Raw genomic sequence first — 16922 nt, forward strand, 5'->3', positions numbered from 1 at the left:
ACACGCTAAATTACCCTTTTCCGAACTATGAACAGATGTCTTCCCAAATATGTTATTATAGCTCTACAATCCCATTCAATAGATATAATCCTTTACAAGACATACATGAACATAGGGTTCTCCCAATCGGTCATATCGTCGAAAGCGTTCTCGTTCAGCAAGTCTCGATTGACACCAGCTTGAGCCATCATTTGTTCCAATTCAAGCTTGTAAGCATCGGCTTCGGCAGTATCCATGATAGAAATATCTTTTAGGTTGGCAGGGAGACCTAGTGCGACTCGTCGAGCTTCTTGCTTTTTGTTGAGGTATTTAAGGTAGAAACCCATTGAGACTACCAAGATAAACTCGACACACCAACAACCAATGTCGACATAGAGACCAGTGTGATATCTAGGTGCTTCTCGGGTCAAGTATACTTGAGGACCAACGACCTGTAGGTGAAGGATAATCAGCTCTGCTGTTGAGGATTCGGTCAGGGTAAGGTACACTCACATTACCAATAGTAAGGGCTCCGAACATGGTAGCAGTGGTGACCACTCGTTTAGTGGTACCGGCAGCGTTCAAATTACACCAAGAGATGAGCAACGGTTGAATGGCAGCGAAAAGGTAGGCTACGTAGTACGAGGCCATGAGACCGCCGACCTTCTTATGGTTGACCTGGGTGAGACTGACAGCTCCGGCAATCGGGAAGAGAACGACCACGGCGAGGACTGGCCATCTCATCTTGATTCGGTTAGTGATGAAGATGCAGAGCAAAAGAGCAGTGATACCGATAGCACCAGTAGGGATTTGCATGAGAATGGTGGTAAAAGTGTTGAATCCGAAACCCTTGGTGATGAGACCACCAAAAGCACCGATACCTCCGGAAGGACAAGCGGCACAGAACCACATACCAGCCCACATATAGGTTTTAGGGTCTTTGTAAGTCTCCCGAACTTGAGACCACTTGAATTTGGAAGCCTTAGTACCAGTGTTATTCTCCTTTAATCGGTCGATAGCGATCAGTCTGTCGTTGCCATTTCGCAAGAATTTGGCAGTAGTGGGAGAGTTGGGCATCAACCACCAGACGATAGGTACTAAAGCCAAGGAGAAGGAACCCATGAAAAGGAAAATACCTTGGTAAGGTCTGATTACGTTTGAAGATTCGGTTGCTTTACCAATGGCATAACTGAGAAGAGGGCCGAAGATGGCAGCGAATGAATTGGCAATTTGATAGGCAATGGTTCGATATGACTGTTCCCGTCTCAGCCACCACATTTGGGTGATCAGGACGAATGAAGGAAGAATGGTGGCTTCGAAGATACCCAGGAACAATCGACAGATGAGCAATCCGGTGAAGTTCTTTCCAACACAGGTGACAATGGTGACAATCGACCAGGATATCATGTTGAACATGACCCAGTATTTGACGGGGAAAACGATTAAGGCGTAAGATGATAAAGGTTGGCAGATTAGTTGGGCAATGTATACAATACTAGAGAGCTGCAAGCGAAAGGTCAGTTCTTATCTTAGGCATGTACATTCAAATCGACCGCAACGTACCCAACTGTATTGAGTTCCTACCAAACCGGCTTCTTTTTGTAAACCGAAAACTGCAGAGTAGGAGACAGAGGACTTATCGAGCTGCAGGGTTTTCGCGTATCGTTAGCGCCACTTTGGCGTATGGATCTTCGAGACATCGACTCACTTGCTGGATGAAGTATACCAAACACATGGGCAGACAAACGAAAAGATCGATCTTTCGAAGGACGCGTTTGGATTCTTCTGCTGTATACTCCACATGTCCACCAGCTTCCGCTAATAATCTCGCAGCATCATCAAGTTGATTGTTGGCACCTTGTTTCTTGGTGCTGTGGAGTGCCTCGGGGTCTATTTGGTGGTGAGCTGTCTCTATATGGTCGATAGGAAGAACTTTCTCATCCTCAATGTGGGTTGGGCTGTAGTGCTTCTCAGTAGCCATCTTGCTCGGTTGCCTGAATCGATTAGTCTGAAGAAATTGAGTGTGCGGTAGGGAAAAAGATCTTCAATCCTCGCAAAAGGATGTCAGGATTATATATCTCACAGATCACGCGCTTCAGCTATACCCCTATGAGACACCGACATACCGGGCAATAATCAGCCCATCCTTTCTGATCGCACGGTCCGGTCGGAAATGTTTGACCCAATGCGAATTTACGAACCTGCCAAGAGAGCCCCGTGATCCGGTGAGGGGTCACCGGAATCCCGCAGGGCTATTCTTGTAAGCCCCGCAAAATAGCGGCAAAATAACATAGCGAATAAATGGTACAACTCGCGGGCCGCATGATCAATCCCAATCAGATGCATGTTATAGTTCAAACCCATTTTTCAAAGGAAAGGCAGAGAGAGGGTTTGTTGTAAATGACATACGCACTTACGGATAAAAGAAACACCGATACTTCTCAAAATCTGTTGTGATATCTTGGCTTTCCCTAGAAATCTGCGCAGAAACTTGATTAAATTACCAAAAGGAGAGAAAAATCAAACCCTTAGGTGGAAGATCGCGAACTCGGATCTCAGAGCTGATCGACCAAGGCACAAGTCCGCTGATCTCATTTTACTATTCGTACCTTTTACGCTACGGTTTGGGCTTTGAAGCATTATTTTTCTACCTACCGAAACTGGGACAAAGGTAACGGGAGTATTTCACATCCTTAGTTATGCTGTCTGATCGGCGCCGATTGTCCGATTTCATAGACGGCCCGTGGTCTGCGAAGGTTCATTACCTGGACATGATCCGATCACGGGACATCTAAGTCGCAGACGAGTATGTCGAGTCATAGGATCAGCCAGATTACATTGCAAGTCGAAGCTCTCATACATTCAGATACTATGATGGCGCGGACGTACTAATGCCGAAGCAGCATAACGATGCGAGATTGGTCTCGTGCTGGTGATCAATGCGCCGGCTTTGTTGCGACGGCCCAATGAAATGCATTAGGTCTTCCGAGGTGGGTCCAGACAGTGGTGAATTGAATGCGCGCAGCAGGAATCCGGCATGAATTTGAGTCAATCAGGAGGTGTATAGGGACATTATTACGATAAGATTACAGGCGATCGTTGCCCCACTGCCCCACATCCTCTTCTATGTCCTCCTGAGACCACTGAAACCTACGACGTCGTGTCAAAGCTTACGGCTGTTACCAGTTTTCGTTAATATACTCGAGTGCGAGGTGTCTAAATTTGGACCAAAAGCAGATCCATCTACGGACATGTGACCCCAAACGACTACGAAACACTTCGGGCACAACGACGACCGGTAACGGTAGGGGTATTCAATCCATACCGACGTTGTGGCAAAGAATAATGTAATGACATAACCTTGACAGAATTTCCCTCGCCTCATAATTATTGTCAAAATTTGGGACCCTGAAAAGATGTGTAACATAAGACTGATGGAGAGAATTGTACACCCCTGATGTTTGAATAGTCGTTGACTCAGCTTTATGCATGCATGGGAGATCTATTACTATTTATTGTGCTTCAGAACTTCCTGGAGAGGTGTAGCAGTACGTAGCAGATTCACGGCGAATTCTGGCCAACCCCATCCTATAGCGTTGGCAGACATCGTCGTCAAAGCTGCTTGCTTGTCTCTTCCCGGTCTTCCCGGTCCACCAGCGTTCTGCTCATGATATGAAAAGTCAACATGGACAACAAACGTCCAAAAAAGCGAGGATCTACTTACTGGTTTAGCGTTCACATCGAAAAGTATGAACGGTCCGCCATTGCCTTTTCGACGGCAGTCTATTCTGAATGGAGATGTAGCTTCGAGTAATTGCGCGACGCGGACGCATAAAGCTTGAGCCTTGGCATAGGCTGGATCCGCGTCATGTTCCTCCTTGGATAACACTCGGGAGTTGTCGGTGACAGGCACTGTCCCGTTCCAAGGTAAAACTCCTAGATCTGAGGTCAGCAAAGACTTGACGGAGGTAATGTATCGTTCTGGCTGACTTACCATTAATTTGGTTGTATCGATAAACAACAGGCAATGCCCAATGCTCCTTCTTCTCGCCTACAAGCTATCTCAGACAAAGCTTTCAGTTGCGCCGTTTCATATATGGTGGGCATTGTCAACATACAGTGTACTGGCCCGGGGGCATTATGGTTATTGTGATTTCTTCTCCAGCTAGATATTCCTGTACAAGATACGTTCAATATGACATCATTGGGACAGTCAGACGCAATGACTCACCTCGATCAACACGGCTTCCGACTCCTTAAGCAATATTTCAAGCGCATCTCTGATTTCCTTGGGTGTCGATACTTTCGTCACTCCGTGAGATCCTCTTCCCTTGACCGGCTTAGCCATAGCAGGCAAAGGGAACTCAGCGACTTTGTCCTCGTCACCTTTTCGATATAACATGCTTCTTGGGAACGAATCGTTCAACCCATCCTGCTGAGCTAACCATCTATTTGTCCACTCCTTATCATCGTATTTTTCGGCCGAAAGAGGATTTGGACCCATCAATCTCACTCCTTTGGTTATCAATTCATCTTGGATCTGTACTATCGCATGTTGTGAATGCAGATTTGTGTTTGCCCACAATACGTTTGCTCCTCTATTTATAGCTTCTCTGATACCTTCGATCGTGTCGGGGAAAGACCATTCGAGATCCTTCGTAGGGTTAGGTTGAGGGACGGGGGTGATTATAGTTTCTCCTGATGATTGCAACGCATAAGCTATGTCGGCACAACCGTCCGCGTAGCCTGTGTCGTTGAGAACTTGGTTAGCCTGAATATTGTTCAACTGATTTGGCCAGATGAGAGCGTTCTCACCTCCCGGTTTCATAGATTTCGATAGCCCATTGACCACGGGAACAGGTGCGCGCTGATGTAGCAAAGCAGTTCGAAAGCCAGTGATTGGTAGTCTACTTATCATATTTCAAGTCGGAATATCGGTGGTATGCTTAATCACGATTCATTCTTCTGCAACACGATATTTCGAAATTCTATATATACTTTGTCAAAACGTCATCACAACAAGATTAATTCCGGCTTTATCGGGTCTTGAAAGCGACCCAACCTCCAAAAATAGTTATTCTAGACTCGTTCACTTGTCAGTCTCATTATTCATTCTCTTTACACCGAATATCTTCGATATGAGCGAAGTCCAACTCAATATCTTCGTGATCAGGGACTGTTTCAATCGCTTTCATCTAATGCTAGCTTTGCCATACACTTCGGTCTTACTCGCGCGAATTGAGCCGATCTTGCGGTCGAGTGCAACGCCTTCATGGACCATATGTTTACTCTCGGCACTTTCGGCCAAATGAACCTCTATTGAATTGCTTCAGATGTCGATTGCGCGGTGTGCTCACTTCCACTCAATCTAGAGGGAGTGTAGCAAGAATGATGGTGCTTTAATCGGCGATATGAAGCGGATGATGGCTGTTACCAGACCTAGGTGGAAAAGGGGAGGGCTGCCAAATGATTACGGTTAACTTTTCGCGTAAGGCAAGTCAGATAGGACGCTCGAGACATGTTAAGAAGGCAGGCATGATCTTCCCAAGGAAGGGGTGAACCCCTCGACGGGCTCTTCATGCGAATATCAGATGAATATCCCGCACTTGATATGGGAATATGCCGTCTTCTTGCACAACTTATGCTTCGCATGTGCCATTTCCTACAAGCTGGTGCTCGGCTTCTCATTCCGAATTGTTGTATCTTTGCCCTGCCCTCGAGCTGCTGACATGCTTCTCACATTCGGACTGTACTCTATGCGAAGCTCAGACGGAACACATGGAAAGAAGGTCGGCTAACAAAAGATGCGTCATAGTCGAAGCTCTGCGGTCCGTTGCCGCGGATTCTCTTTTCCATATATATACATACCCTAGATCGTATCCCAGGTAACAAGATACTTATCTACCTTTTCACTACTTTCACTACTACTTACATTCTTGTATACAAAAAACGTGTACATACGCGTAACATATCATGTCACCATACACACTTCGATGGGGTATTATTGCTACCGGGAAGATCTCTGGTCAATTCGCTAGGGTGAGTCTGAGGTATCTTCCAACGAGACATGTTTTGGCTGACTGATCGAGTGTCGATCATTGGCAGGACTTATTAGTTGATCCAAGTACAAGAGAGGTGTCGGACGTGGCTCATCAAATTACTGCTGTCGGGTCGAGATCTGTAGAATCAGCTCAGAGGTTTATTGATGGATTAAAGAAACCAGGCGAAGGGGAGCCTGTCGCCTGGGGAGTCAAGAATGGTGGACTAGATAAAGTCAGAGCCCATGGCTCATACGATGGCGTATACAATGATCCAGTGAGTGTAGCTCAGTACAGAATCTGTCTGCACTCCCTTTGCCCATCTGAAATTAACGCTGATCGGCTGACAAAATGTGTAGAATGTCGACGCCATTTACGTCGGAACCCCTCATAATCTTCATTATCAGAACACCAAGGATGCTCTCCTTGCTGGTAAACATGTTCTTTGCGAAAAACCATTTACGATTGACATCGAGGAATTGGATGATTTGGTGGCCATCGCTCAGCAGAAGAACGTCTTTTTGATGGAGTGAGTGTACTTGCAGGATATCGGAAATAGTAGGCTGACCTGATTCTTGAATGGTGTCAGAGCCGTATGGACAAGATTTCACCCTATCGCATATGCAGTAGATGAAGTCATTAGATCTGGGAAACTTGGAAAACCTAAAAGATTCGCTGCTGACTTCTCGATGGAGTATGATTTGGACTGTAAGTCGTTGATAGATCGGATGAATAGCGCACCGCAGAACGACAAACACGGTGCTGATACGAACGTCCCTAGCCAAACCCGACTCCAATCGATTTATTGACCCTGCACTCGGTGGGGGAAGTCTTTTGGACATGGGACCATACCCTTCCGTATGGGCAATGCTGTTGGTACACCGAAATCCCCACAACAAAGACCAAACTCCCAACGTCGTTTCTTCACATCAATCGATTTATAAAAGATCGGGAGTCGACCTCGATTCGAGATGGATAGTAGAATGGGATGGTTTATGTAGAGGAATACTCACGACAGATCTCACTGCACCTGGCTTGAGAGAGAACACGGCTGTAGTCCAATGCGAGGAAGGTGATCTCATCATCGAGTGTGAGTCGAACTTTGCGAAGTATCTTGGCAGGCAAATTGACACTGAGTTAATCGCGAAACGTTCACAGATCCACCTCAAAAGCCGGAGACATTCCATATCATACCCCGACCGGATCGCTATATCGGATCAATAAAGGAGAAGACCACTCATCATCATCCTGTTCACGCCGGTAATCACGGTATGTCATACGAAGCTGATGAGGTAGCTCGTTGCATTAGAGATGGCAAGATCCAAAGTGAGAGGATGCCCTGGGAGGAGAGCAAAGTGGTACAAAGATGGTTTGACTCGGTTAGAAAGAATGGTGACAGTGCTACCAAGGGTATGAAAGGAAGCGTGGGACATTAGAAACGCGCATTTGAGGTACTGTGCAATGGTCTGACTCAATGACAACGTGTACTCTACTATGCATCGAAGCTACGCACCTGATCGTCAAAGTATGCCTCGCGCCGATCTTACTTCTCGTGCTTGCATATCATTATTAGTTGTGAAGGGACTGTGATGCTGAAATTATGAGCTCACCTCGTGAGATCGGTTTGCCCGGTCCGGGTAAATGTGACTGAAAAAAACCAAAAGCTGATCAACACGCCCGATGTCGGAAGTCATTCATCCATTTATCTTATCTCGCTTCTATCATCGTAATCAATCAGACATCTTGATAGCTTAGAATCATCTTATTCGCCCGTATCGGACAGTGGAGCAGCAGGAACATGATTCAGGTTCAGGATCAGGATGTCACCTTCCAGTACCAACAACGCCGAAGCGGGCCCATCCAATGAAAGCAAGAAGAGATCGAAGCAACCTCAACTCAGTTGTGCAGGTTAGTCCGTCACAATGCCTCATTAGGCCACGAAGTGATTTATATTGATATGGTAAGAGCTGACAAGCCTTCTTGTATAGAGTGCAGGCGATTGAAGTTGAAATGCGATAGAGAAGTACCTTGCTCCAACTGTATAAGGAGGAAATGTTCAGAATTGTGTCCAGACGGCGTAAAGGAGACTCGTAAACAGTGAGTGTCCAACAATCTCGACAATACCAAACGCCATTACATGAACCTCCTTGACGCTTTCTGATATTCAATGTCTGATGACTGTACTTCGCTAGGGTTTTCGACATCAAAGCAGCTGAGAGCTTGCAGAAGCGTTTATTGACCTTGGAATCACTGCTAGCAGATCACGGAGTAGATGTGCCCCCCACATCAGAGATTGATCATTATCCTTTCAACAACAACAACAAGCGAAGAAGAGAGTCATCCGTTAGTAGTCTAGACCAGAGTCACCACCGCTCTCCGTACCACGTCCAGCATCATCATATTTCACCAATTCAGCGCTCCACCACAAGTAGACCATCCGCGTCGCCGAGGTATCGATCTCCCTCCATTTCTAATATCAGACAACCCATTTCGTCCCATAGGGATTATCCGATACATCCATCTCTACATCAGAGGCATGGCTCAAACGGGAGCCCTCTGCCAAATGAACCGAATTATTGGATCAGACCGTCAACAGATTATAGTAGCATTCATCCACTACCTCCCATACCTATTCCTCATATGGCATCCAGCCCGCAGAAAAGCTCCGAGTTGATCCCCGTTGATTCAGCGAATCAATTAAGGACCAATAACATGCCGGAACCAGGACTCCCCTCACCTGTCGAGCATAGTCATGGGACATTGGTCATAGGTCAAGAGGGTAGATCAAGGTATCTAGGGCCCACAGCGGGTACAGAATGGCTCAAGAACGTGAGTACTGATTAACACAGTATTGCGCTCTTTGGCATTGATTGATCTGTGGGTTCACATGCAGCAAGAGATGGGAGACGGGCATTCATCTGGATCAACAGAAAGTCCTGAACCTGAGGAACAAGCTGTCCCAACTATGTCACCTGATAGGATAAAGCGCAACGTTCCAGAGCATCTCTTATCTTTCCCATTCCCCCTGCCGAATGGACCATCGACAATGGAATCGCTCTTATCGCATTTGCCTCCCAAAGATGACGCAGAAGTCTTGATGGATAGCTACTACAGATATTTTGCATGGAAGTGAGTGACGTTTCCCGGTTCAGCGATGGCTTTTCCACCTTGAACATGTAAATGGTTGAAGGTCCCACTGATTATATAAATCACAGCCATGACACAGCACCTCGAAAGTTCTTCGAACCGATATTCGATCGCATTTTTCAGTCGATATCGAACAAATCGTATAGATCAGTCCATCCTCAACAGCTCGCACTCCTTTTCGCGATATTAGCTATGGGAACATTACAGAATTTGGAATTACCACCAAATGATCCGACTGCCAACGAATATCTTTCCCTAGCAAAAGGCTGTTTAACGAAAGGCGATTTCTTGAATAATAATACGATTGCGGGAGTTCAAACTCTGATCATCATGGCCCACTATCTATTGTATGTCTCAGTCCCTCCTCTCCCCGGATTTGTTATGAGATTGACCAGAACCGTAGGGAGACTGAGAAAGGTAGAAATGGTGATTCTGCTTGGCCATTGTGGGGTCTGGCAATGCGGATTATCGTCGCAGTAAGTTCTATCGCAACCATGAGCGGAGGAAAAGCTGAACATCTTGACCCTCATAGATGGGTCTTCACCGAGATGGAGCTAGGTGGAATCTACCGACTGATGTGGTTGAAGAGCGAAGGTAAGCTTGGTGATTTTTTTTTCCTATTTTGGTCCAACCATCCAAGCCTGAGGACGAGACAAGCTGATAGTATATCGACTTTTGTGCAGGCAAGTGTTCTGGGCAGCGTATGCAATCGAAATTCTCCAAGCAAATTGTTTCTCTCGTCCCACTTCTCTGGCATTACAGTATATCGATACTGCTTTTCCGATTGGTCCGTCTGATTATCCTGAAGGCTCAAAATCTTATCAGACTAAACGATTCGAATTAATACAGCTGTCTGCCAAGTGAGGCCATCCTTATCTATCAAACGCTAGGAGTTTTTGTAATTCAGCTGACCATTCACCTTTCGTAGGATACTCGATACTGGAATGTCCGTACAATTCGAGTCATACGATACCATCTTATCGCTTTACACTCAACTATGTACTTTCGAACGTACTTTACCATACGATTTACGTTGTCGAACCTCAATGTTGTCCCTGCCTAGTGAATATCCAGATACAAATTTTGCCAAAGAACAGTCACCTGAGATCACCCGTCGTAATTTGAAGAAAACTTTTCAGCAATTCACACTGGCACTCAATATCTCAGAACATGTCCTTTTCTTGCATAGACCTTATTTTGTTATGGCTATGCATGATCAGCCTATAGATCCGACAAGGAGTGTTTATGGAAGATCCTATTTAGCTGTCATTGAAAGGTGTAGTGTGAATTGGATTTCCCCCCTCTCAACGCTGTAAAGCATTATCTGACAATGTTGACGGTAAAAATGAAATAGGTTATTATCCAAATCGTATCTACGTTATATGAAGTACATCCAGCTGTTTCGTCTAGACAGTGGTTCTTATGGGTATGTCAAGCTCTTTTCAACTATATAAGTCATCGCTTAACAGAATGTCTTGTCAGTACCATATTTTCACAGCAGCAGTATGTCTTGGAACAATGGTATTACGGAATCCAACGTCCATGTTAGCGCAATTTGCATTAACGTCAATCGATCAAGCTATATCAGTCTATTCTCTGTTGATCAAGCAGAACAATACGACTTCGATGATTCAAAATCATGATTGGTTGACTAGATTACGTTCAAGGGTATTTAACAAGATTATAACTGTATCCCAAAGTCAGGTTGGAGAGAATGTTGATCGAGAAAGTAACGACGAAGGTAATGGAGAACGATCCTCAGCAACGACGGCTGGATCTAGATCTCATAGGGATTCAATTCATAGTGCGAATACAAATGGAGAAGAAGATTTAGATATTGTAGGATGGAAAACACGATTAATTGAATCAGCTTCAAATGGAACTCAAATCGCAATTAATATCCCCTCTTCGACCAATATCAACCCTTCTACGAGACAGCCTGAACAACTCCAAATGATAAATCCTACCGCAAACGGTGGACACGATTTCAATTCGCCCATGAATACCTCAGGGCAGGACATTAGTCATAACGGAGTAGCGCCTGCGGTCCAACAAGTTCTCCAGCAACATTTAGTAGGAACAGGCGATGGCCCAAATATGAGTGGAGGTCAATTTGGAATGGATACAGCTACTGATTTGCTTGTAGGTACTGTTTATACCTCGTTCTCCCTCATTGAGTAAACTGACATTATATATAACCAAAGTTGCACCAATTCTGGGATCCGATGATGTTGAATGACTCGAATGAACTTGCTGTGAGTGATGTTTCGTCGATTGTAGGATTTGTCTCTGATTATCTGTCATACAGTCTGCCAATTGGTGGAGCTGGATGTAGAAAAATCTTGATGAATAAATACGAATTCAGACGGTCGACCATACCAAAGAATCGGCTGTATGTACACATACTGTGCAATGCACCATGTATCAATATGTCATATTAATCACTCTCCTCATCAACCTCATAGCGATCTCTATAACTGTCCTTGTTTTGACTAGTCTGCTTTGGGGCTTGATAAGCATCATACCGCAGTACACTGGTTGAAAGGTCTGCTCTTGGAGGGGGGGATGCTGGCTCAGAGGTGAAGGTGCTTGAAGATGTTTTGACTGTTTTTCGGGCATGTACACTTATGATCGCACTGAGGATATCGGATATCTATCACAAGCGCACAAGCCATAGATCAGCTTGATTGATCAACCTCTCCCGCTACTCACCTTAGAGGTGCTCGAGGCTTCCTTGACCTCTCTCAGGAAACCTCGGCTGATGATTGTTGATATCTCCTGACATCTCTGCGGACTCATCAGTTCGCTGCCTAAACTGCTTCCCTAAGGTTTGACTTACCTTTTTCAGATATCTTGATGATCCTTTCTGTACTTCTTGAATTGTATTGAGTACCATTTGACCCTTTTCTTCCGCTATTTCATCATCTAGACAAGTCAGGAGAGCTACTAGCGTAACCATAATAAGTTCTTGGGTAGATGCTAGAACGGCACATAAAGTAAGCGATCTCACTCCAACGGAAGCAAACATAAAGTGAATCAGAGTCAACTCACCATTATGTTGCGGTATGATCCGCGAGAGATAGTCCAGTGCTTCAGGAATCTGCTCAAGAGGAAGTCGTTCGCAAGCGATCGAAGTGAAAACGACTATCAGTGTGTCACTTGAGCTGTGCTCCATGCCCCGTAGCGATTCGAGCACAGAAGTGGTGAAGGCATGAGCGAAAGATGGTGAGCCTGGGCGAGCCAACACTCCGCTCAGCTCAGCCCGTAACGTTACTGCTATCTATCTTTGATCACCTACGATATTCCAGATAATCCTGAATCCTCCTAACGCCTTCAGCCCACACATGCCCATCTCGGTAATCGTTGCCCGATTCCAATGCTTCTAGCAGTTCTACAACGCCACAGGCATATCCATCTCCATCATTCTGAAACCGAGCTTCGACGACCTCAAGTGCTCTTGACGCAGTCTCATTTCGGCCGATTTGTGTCTTTTCCTTTAAGGTGAGGCCGTTTGCGAGAGACATTGGTAACGATAGGTCTGTTGAGTGTCTTATGGAGTCGAAGTGAGTTTGCAGAATCATTTCAGGTAGATCAGGTGAGAGACTTTGAAGTAGACTGAGGGTCTATGCCGATATTACCAACTATTAGCACTTCTCGTAGCCAAAGGGAAAGCAAGCCGGGAAGACTGACCAGTTTACGTATTGTATCGTCCACGCTATTGACTCCATGCATGATTACTCCCATCTGCATTTCTTCCAATCTGCCATCCCACATGCTCGTGGGAAGTATCCCTAGACATCGGATTGCGAGGACGTGATCGTTTGGAGACGGCAATGACGGTGAGGCAGAGGATGTTGCAATCTGGTCGTCAGGTACAAGAAGCTGTGAGATCTGAGCAAGGATATGGGCCGCGAGAGCGGGGAGGATATTGGCCAGATGGCATATTTCCAAGAGAAAGGCTGTTCTGGCATTTAGCAAAGACGAGCTTTTAATTTGGACGACCTACCTCCTTGACCGCCATGAACCGAACCCATCTCATTCATGGTATCGATGACCCACCTGCTGACCATCTGTGAAGCATCGCTATATGTACCATTCAGCAGACCGGAGATTTCATCTGGTTCAACAGCGACTTACTGTTCACCGAAATCCTCTTTCCGCTCAACTAGAGCGCCAAGCACCTTGACTACTTCAACTGCTATCTGTCCCTCATATCTGACTTCGTTCTGCCTCGCAGCTTCCAGACACTTGTCTATCACGTACAGCCTTTCGGTATCGTTATGAATGTGATGAGCGCTGGTCTGTCTTATCGGTCAGCTAAACAGGTTGATGCTCGAGGTGTTTTACAGCTTACCTCCAACAGATGTCGAATTAATCGGAGAATTACAGCCAGGACTGACATATCATCTTCGCGTTGCAATGACTTCAACAATTTGTTCATGGTCAAAGGGAATTGCTCGTCATTTGGCGATAGTTGGTGTAAAGATAGAAGAGCTTCAAATGTGCGTTGTCTGACAGCCGGTCTGCAATGGAGAATAATGGGTGTTAGCAAGTCTGGGAAACAGATAGCGACGTTGAAGTCAGTAAGAATGGATACAGAGCTTACGAATTGTGCTTCAAAAGCGATTTGGATGTCAAAAGGGGTATTACTGCTGGAGCCAGATCTGTAGAAGGTATCTTGGCGATAGTTTGTAAAGCCAACAACACGCATGATGAAGACGTCGAAGACAGGTCCTATGATGAAGACCCGACATATGAGCGATTCTAAAGGTGAACATTGTCTCTGATCGATGTCAAGAAAGCAACATACCTTCCGTATAGTATTAATCAATAACAGGTTCAATTCATGCTTCTTCGGTAACCTCTCCACCAGATATAAGTAGCCTGACCATTTCATGACCTCTCAGCTCTACTTTTCTCCTACATTCCTTCAGGAAGAGGAGAGCCAGCTTACCTGTTCTTCTTTCCGCTAAAGTATGGCCACCTTCAGCTAATTGCAAAGCAGGAACAAAGGCAAATTCAATATTGTCTTCCGTTCTATGACGAAGCATCTGACAATGAAGGAGGATAATTAAAGTGTCACGCAACTTGCTCTGCGATTGAAACAATGTAAGCTATACTGACCCAGTCACTCTTGCATCATGTACTTACAGTACTTTGCCCTCTGACAGCTAACGTCTCCTTAGCCCTTCTGATTTCTTTGCTAATAATTTCATCTTCCTCTTGTACAGAAGCGGCTTCATGTAACCTGGTCAACAAGCCATGATGCGCACGGGAGGATGCACCCGAGACAAGGTATGGTGGAAGGGAAGAAGATGGCCCAGGCATGATGAATATGGATTATATCTTTAAGCATTCAGATTTGTATATGCAATCAAACGCTGATGAAGAATGAATCATTCAAGGAGCGATTTGTTGACAATTCGAACCAACCTCCACCCACCCAACCATGGTAAACGCCATGTCATATTATACCGAGCGATCAAGTCAACATTTTACTGCTGAGAGGGGATTCAGATGGTAGTATGATATGTACGTGAAATGATACAGCTCATGAACAACTGCCATGATTTCAAAACAAAACTGATACATAGCATAACAAATTTCATCATACACCTGACCGTATATATCTTTTCATTGTCTTCTGCAAACCTCGTTCAATGCCTTGAAAAGCGTTTTTTTTGCCCTATTATTCTATATCGCAATATATCATCTAGTTGGGTCTACCTACAACGTTGAGAGTTTCAGGCTTGATGACATAAGCGTCTTCGTGAGGTGGAGTGAGTTTATCGTGTAACAAGGCGGATAAGAATTGGTAGTCCGGATCAGACTCAACATGAGTGAAATGTAAGTGGTTCCAGGCAGTGTTGTTAGCAGTTTCATCCTTACGTCTTTGACGTTGTTCGTTCTATGAATTCAGTTTCAGCATCCCTAACTCAAGATGAGGTGTAATATAGGAAACCCGTTTTCTCACCTCTATCTTAGTCTTGTCTTTTCCAGCTTCGTCGTAATTACCGGTCCGTATACCCTTAGCTACGTTGACCCAAAGCTTCCTACTCTCCCATTCAGTCTGCTCCGACACATCTTTGACAGTGACTTCCTCCTTATGTCCAGCCGTGTCGAGGAAGAGCGGTCCTTTAGAGCCTCCAATGTGAGATTTACCAGTCCATACACCCTCGTAATTTTGTACGGCCTTTCCGGAACCATTGGAAATGACAGCCTTGAAGGAATGGGATTTACCGGTAAAGTAGCCTTTCCCTTTGTAGTCGATCTGCAGAAATGTAAAATATATTTATCAGCGGTTAAAGAAGCAGGTTTTGATGGATCATTGGGACTCACTTGAGCGGTCAATCCAGTGCTGCTCTGGATGGCGTTGGTATCGGTCAATTCGATGTATGGCGATCCCCAAACAATACCCTCGATCCTTAATTTAGCTATTATGAGCGAGTAAGTGCAAGTTCGCTGAAACGATATGGTAGAGCGAACTCAATTGACTCACGAAGAGTTATGAGGTACTTCTCCTCCTTTTGGCCGTTCTTTGGTTGTACAGTCAATACAGCATGCCCGGATTGCTTGACTAGAGATCGAGTTGGGTTAGTCAGATTCATGATGTTGCGAAGAATATACTCACCATGAATCGCGGTACCAGAGAATGAGGTCTTCTGACCTGAATGACCTTGCAGTCTAACACCCGCTTGCTTGTTTTCGATATAACTGAATGATAACCGCTGGTTAGTTCCGTTTCTCCGTCGCAAACCTATATAAGCAGCTCAGCTCACTAAGCGGTCTGTGTAAAAACTTTGGTCAGCTCCATCTATGAGTTCGAACTCGAAAGAAAACTCACAACTGGTGGATGATGCGATACTTGTTCGACGATAAGACGGGTCTCCCCGTAACCTCTATCTGGCCAAACACCGTAGAACAACTCTCCCAGAACTGGATTAAGAGGCTGGCGATGGAGAACAGGAAGCGTCAGCTGCAAGCTGACCATATACTGTCATTTCCTGAACGCACCTTTTTCTCGGATCCCATCTTCTCGTTACGGGTCTGATAAAAGTCATGCTAATCAGCTCCAGTCCGTGATAATAAAGGTTCATCGGCTGTGACGTACGGTATATTGAGCACTAAGTGTACCGATGAACCACTTCAATACTCTCTCCATTCTCTCCTTGTCATCTTTACCCTCTGAGATCTCAGCGAATGCATCAGGATGTTCACACCAGTATGCGGGAAATTCAGTAAGCGATGTGGGAGAGAGAATGACTGAATATCACGCCAGTCTGTCAGCCCCGACTCGACGATACGACGACGTATAGTCCAAAAATCAGGAAGCTATTTCCTGTTCAATTGGAGCAAGAAGCTACACTCACAAGGTGGAGCGGTCATTGAACTGAGATCACCAGTCATAGAAGCTAAACTCTTGATGAAGCTTGCCCATCCTGCTTTTTGTTCTTGCGGAACGTCGGCGCCTAATACGATACATGAGGAGTCAGCGCGACTGCTTGTAAAAGATATGCGGGAGTAGTTTATATCATTCAATTAATAGGACCTGGCACGACACCGTCTCTCAAGATACGCTAACAAAGGAAGGGAACAAACAGCGGATCGACCGATGATGATTTGCCTCCCATCGTAGGAGAAAAGGGGAAACAGTGATTGAGTCACTCACCTTCAGGTTTTTCGGTCATACTTATATGATACTCTACGCTATGTAGAAGGTTGAGGAATAGAGGTAGCTTGTGATTTGTGCAGTTTTAA

The 16922-nt window shown here is 45.3% G+C and overlaps 6 protein-coding genes across 6 annotated transcripts; 2 read left to right on the forward strand and 4 right to left on the reverse strand.

Moving 5' to 3' along the window:
• Positions 1-92: 92 nt before the first annotated feature.
• Positions 93-1960, reverse strand: I206_101341 (uncharacterized protein; the record flags this gene model as incomplete). The annotated part of the gene is made up of 4 exons (XM_019158390.1): positions 93-431; positions 493-1482; positions 1543-1623; positions 1688-1960. The coding sequence occupies 4 exons, from the start codon at positions 1958-1960 to the stop codon at positions 93-95; spliced, it is 1683 nt and encodes a 560-aa protein (XP_019009003.1).
• A 1527-nt stretch (positions 1961-3487) lies between these two features.
• I206_101342 (uncharacterized protein) lies at positions 3488-4897 on the reverse strand (the record flags this gene model as incomplete). The annotated part of the gene is made up of 6 exons (XM_070202375.1): positions 3488-3640; positions 3704-3921; positions 3974-4037; positions 4098-4154; positions 4211-4725; positions 4795-4897. 6 exons carry the CDS (start codon positions 4895-4897, stop codon positions 3488-3490), a joined length of 1110 nt encoding a protein of 369 aa, XP_070058476.1.
• Positions 4898-5952: 1055 nt separating this feature from the next.
• On the forward strand, positions 5953-7453 carry I206_101343 (uncharacterized protein; the record flags this gene model as incomplete). Its single annotated transcript, XM_019158388.1, has 6 exons — positions 5953-6018; positions 6085-6294; positions 6377-6546; positions 6607-6725; positions 6799-7107; positions 7176-7453. 6 exons carry the CDS (start codon positions 5953-5955, stop codon positions 7451-7453), a joined length of 1152 nt encoding a protein of 383 aa, XP_019009001.1.
• Positions 7454-7837: 384 nt separating this feature from the next.
• On the forward strand, positions 7838-11499 carry I206_101344 (uncharacterized protein; the record flags this gene model as incomplete). Its single annotated transcript, XM_070202376.1, has 14 exons — positions 7838-7925; positions 8006-8114; positions 8210-8360; positions 8433-8846; positions 8911-9146; positions 9233-9511; positions 9568-9640; positions 9697-9758; positions 9848-10024; positions 10093-10447; positions 10519-10590; positions 10647-11306; positions 11369-11419; positions 11473-11499. The coding sequence occupies 14 exons, from the start codon at positions 7838-7840 to the stop codon at positions 11497-11499; spliced, it is 2754 nt and encodes a 917-aa protein (XP_070058477.1).
• A 102-nt stretch (positions 11500-11601) lies between these two features.
• Positions 11602-14492, reverse strand: I206_101345 (uncharacterized protein; the record flags this gene model as incomplete). Its single annotated transcript, XM_070202377.1, has 13 exons — positions 11602-11817; positions 11877-11951; positions 12004-12143; positions 12216-12395; positions 12463-12787; positions 12855-13123; positions 13171-13247; positions 13302-13465; positions 13519-13687; positions 13771-13898; positions 13975-14048; positions 14119-14257; positions 14316-14492. The coding sequence occupies 13 exons, from the start codon at positions 14490-14492 to the stop codon at positions 11602-11604; spliced, it is 2133 nt and encodes a 710-aa protein (XP_070058478.1).
• A 385-nt stretch (positions 14493-14877) lies between these two features.
• Positions 14878-16852, reverse strand: I206_101346 (uncharacterized protein; the record flags this gene model as incomplete). The annotated part of the gene is made up of 11 exons (XM_070202378.1): positions 14878-15072; positions 15139-15435; positions 15504-15598; positions 15664-15741; positions 15796-15878; positions 15944-15951; positions 16009-16113; positions 16179-16211; positions 16276-16427; positions 16535-16633; positions 16834-16852. The coding sequence occupies 11 exons, from the start codon at positions 16850-16852 to the stop codon at positions 14878-14880; spliced, it is 1164 nt and encodes a 387-aa protein (XP_070058479.1).
• Positions 16853-16922: the final 70 nt, after the last annotated feature.

The sequence above is a fragment of the Kwoniella pini genome, chromosome 2 (genome assembly GCF_000512605.2).
Source record: "Kwoniella pini CBS 10737 chromosome 2, complete sequence".
Taxonomy (NCBI): Eukaryota; Fungi; Basidiomycota; class Tremellomycetes; order Tremellales; family Cryptococcaceae; genus Kwoniella; species Kwoniella pini.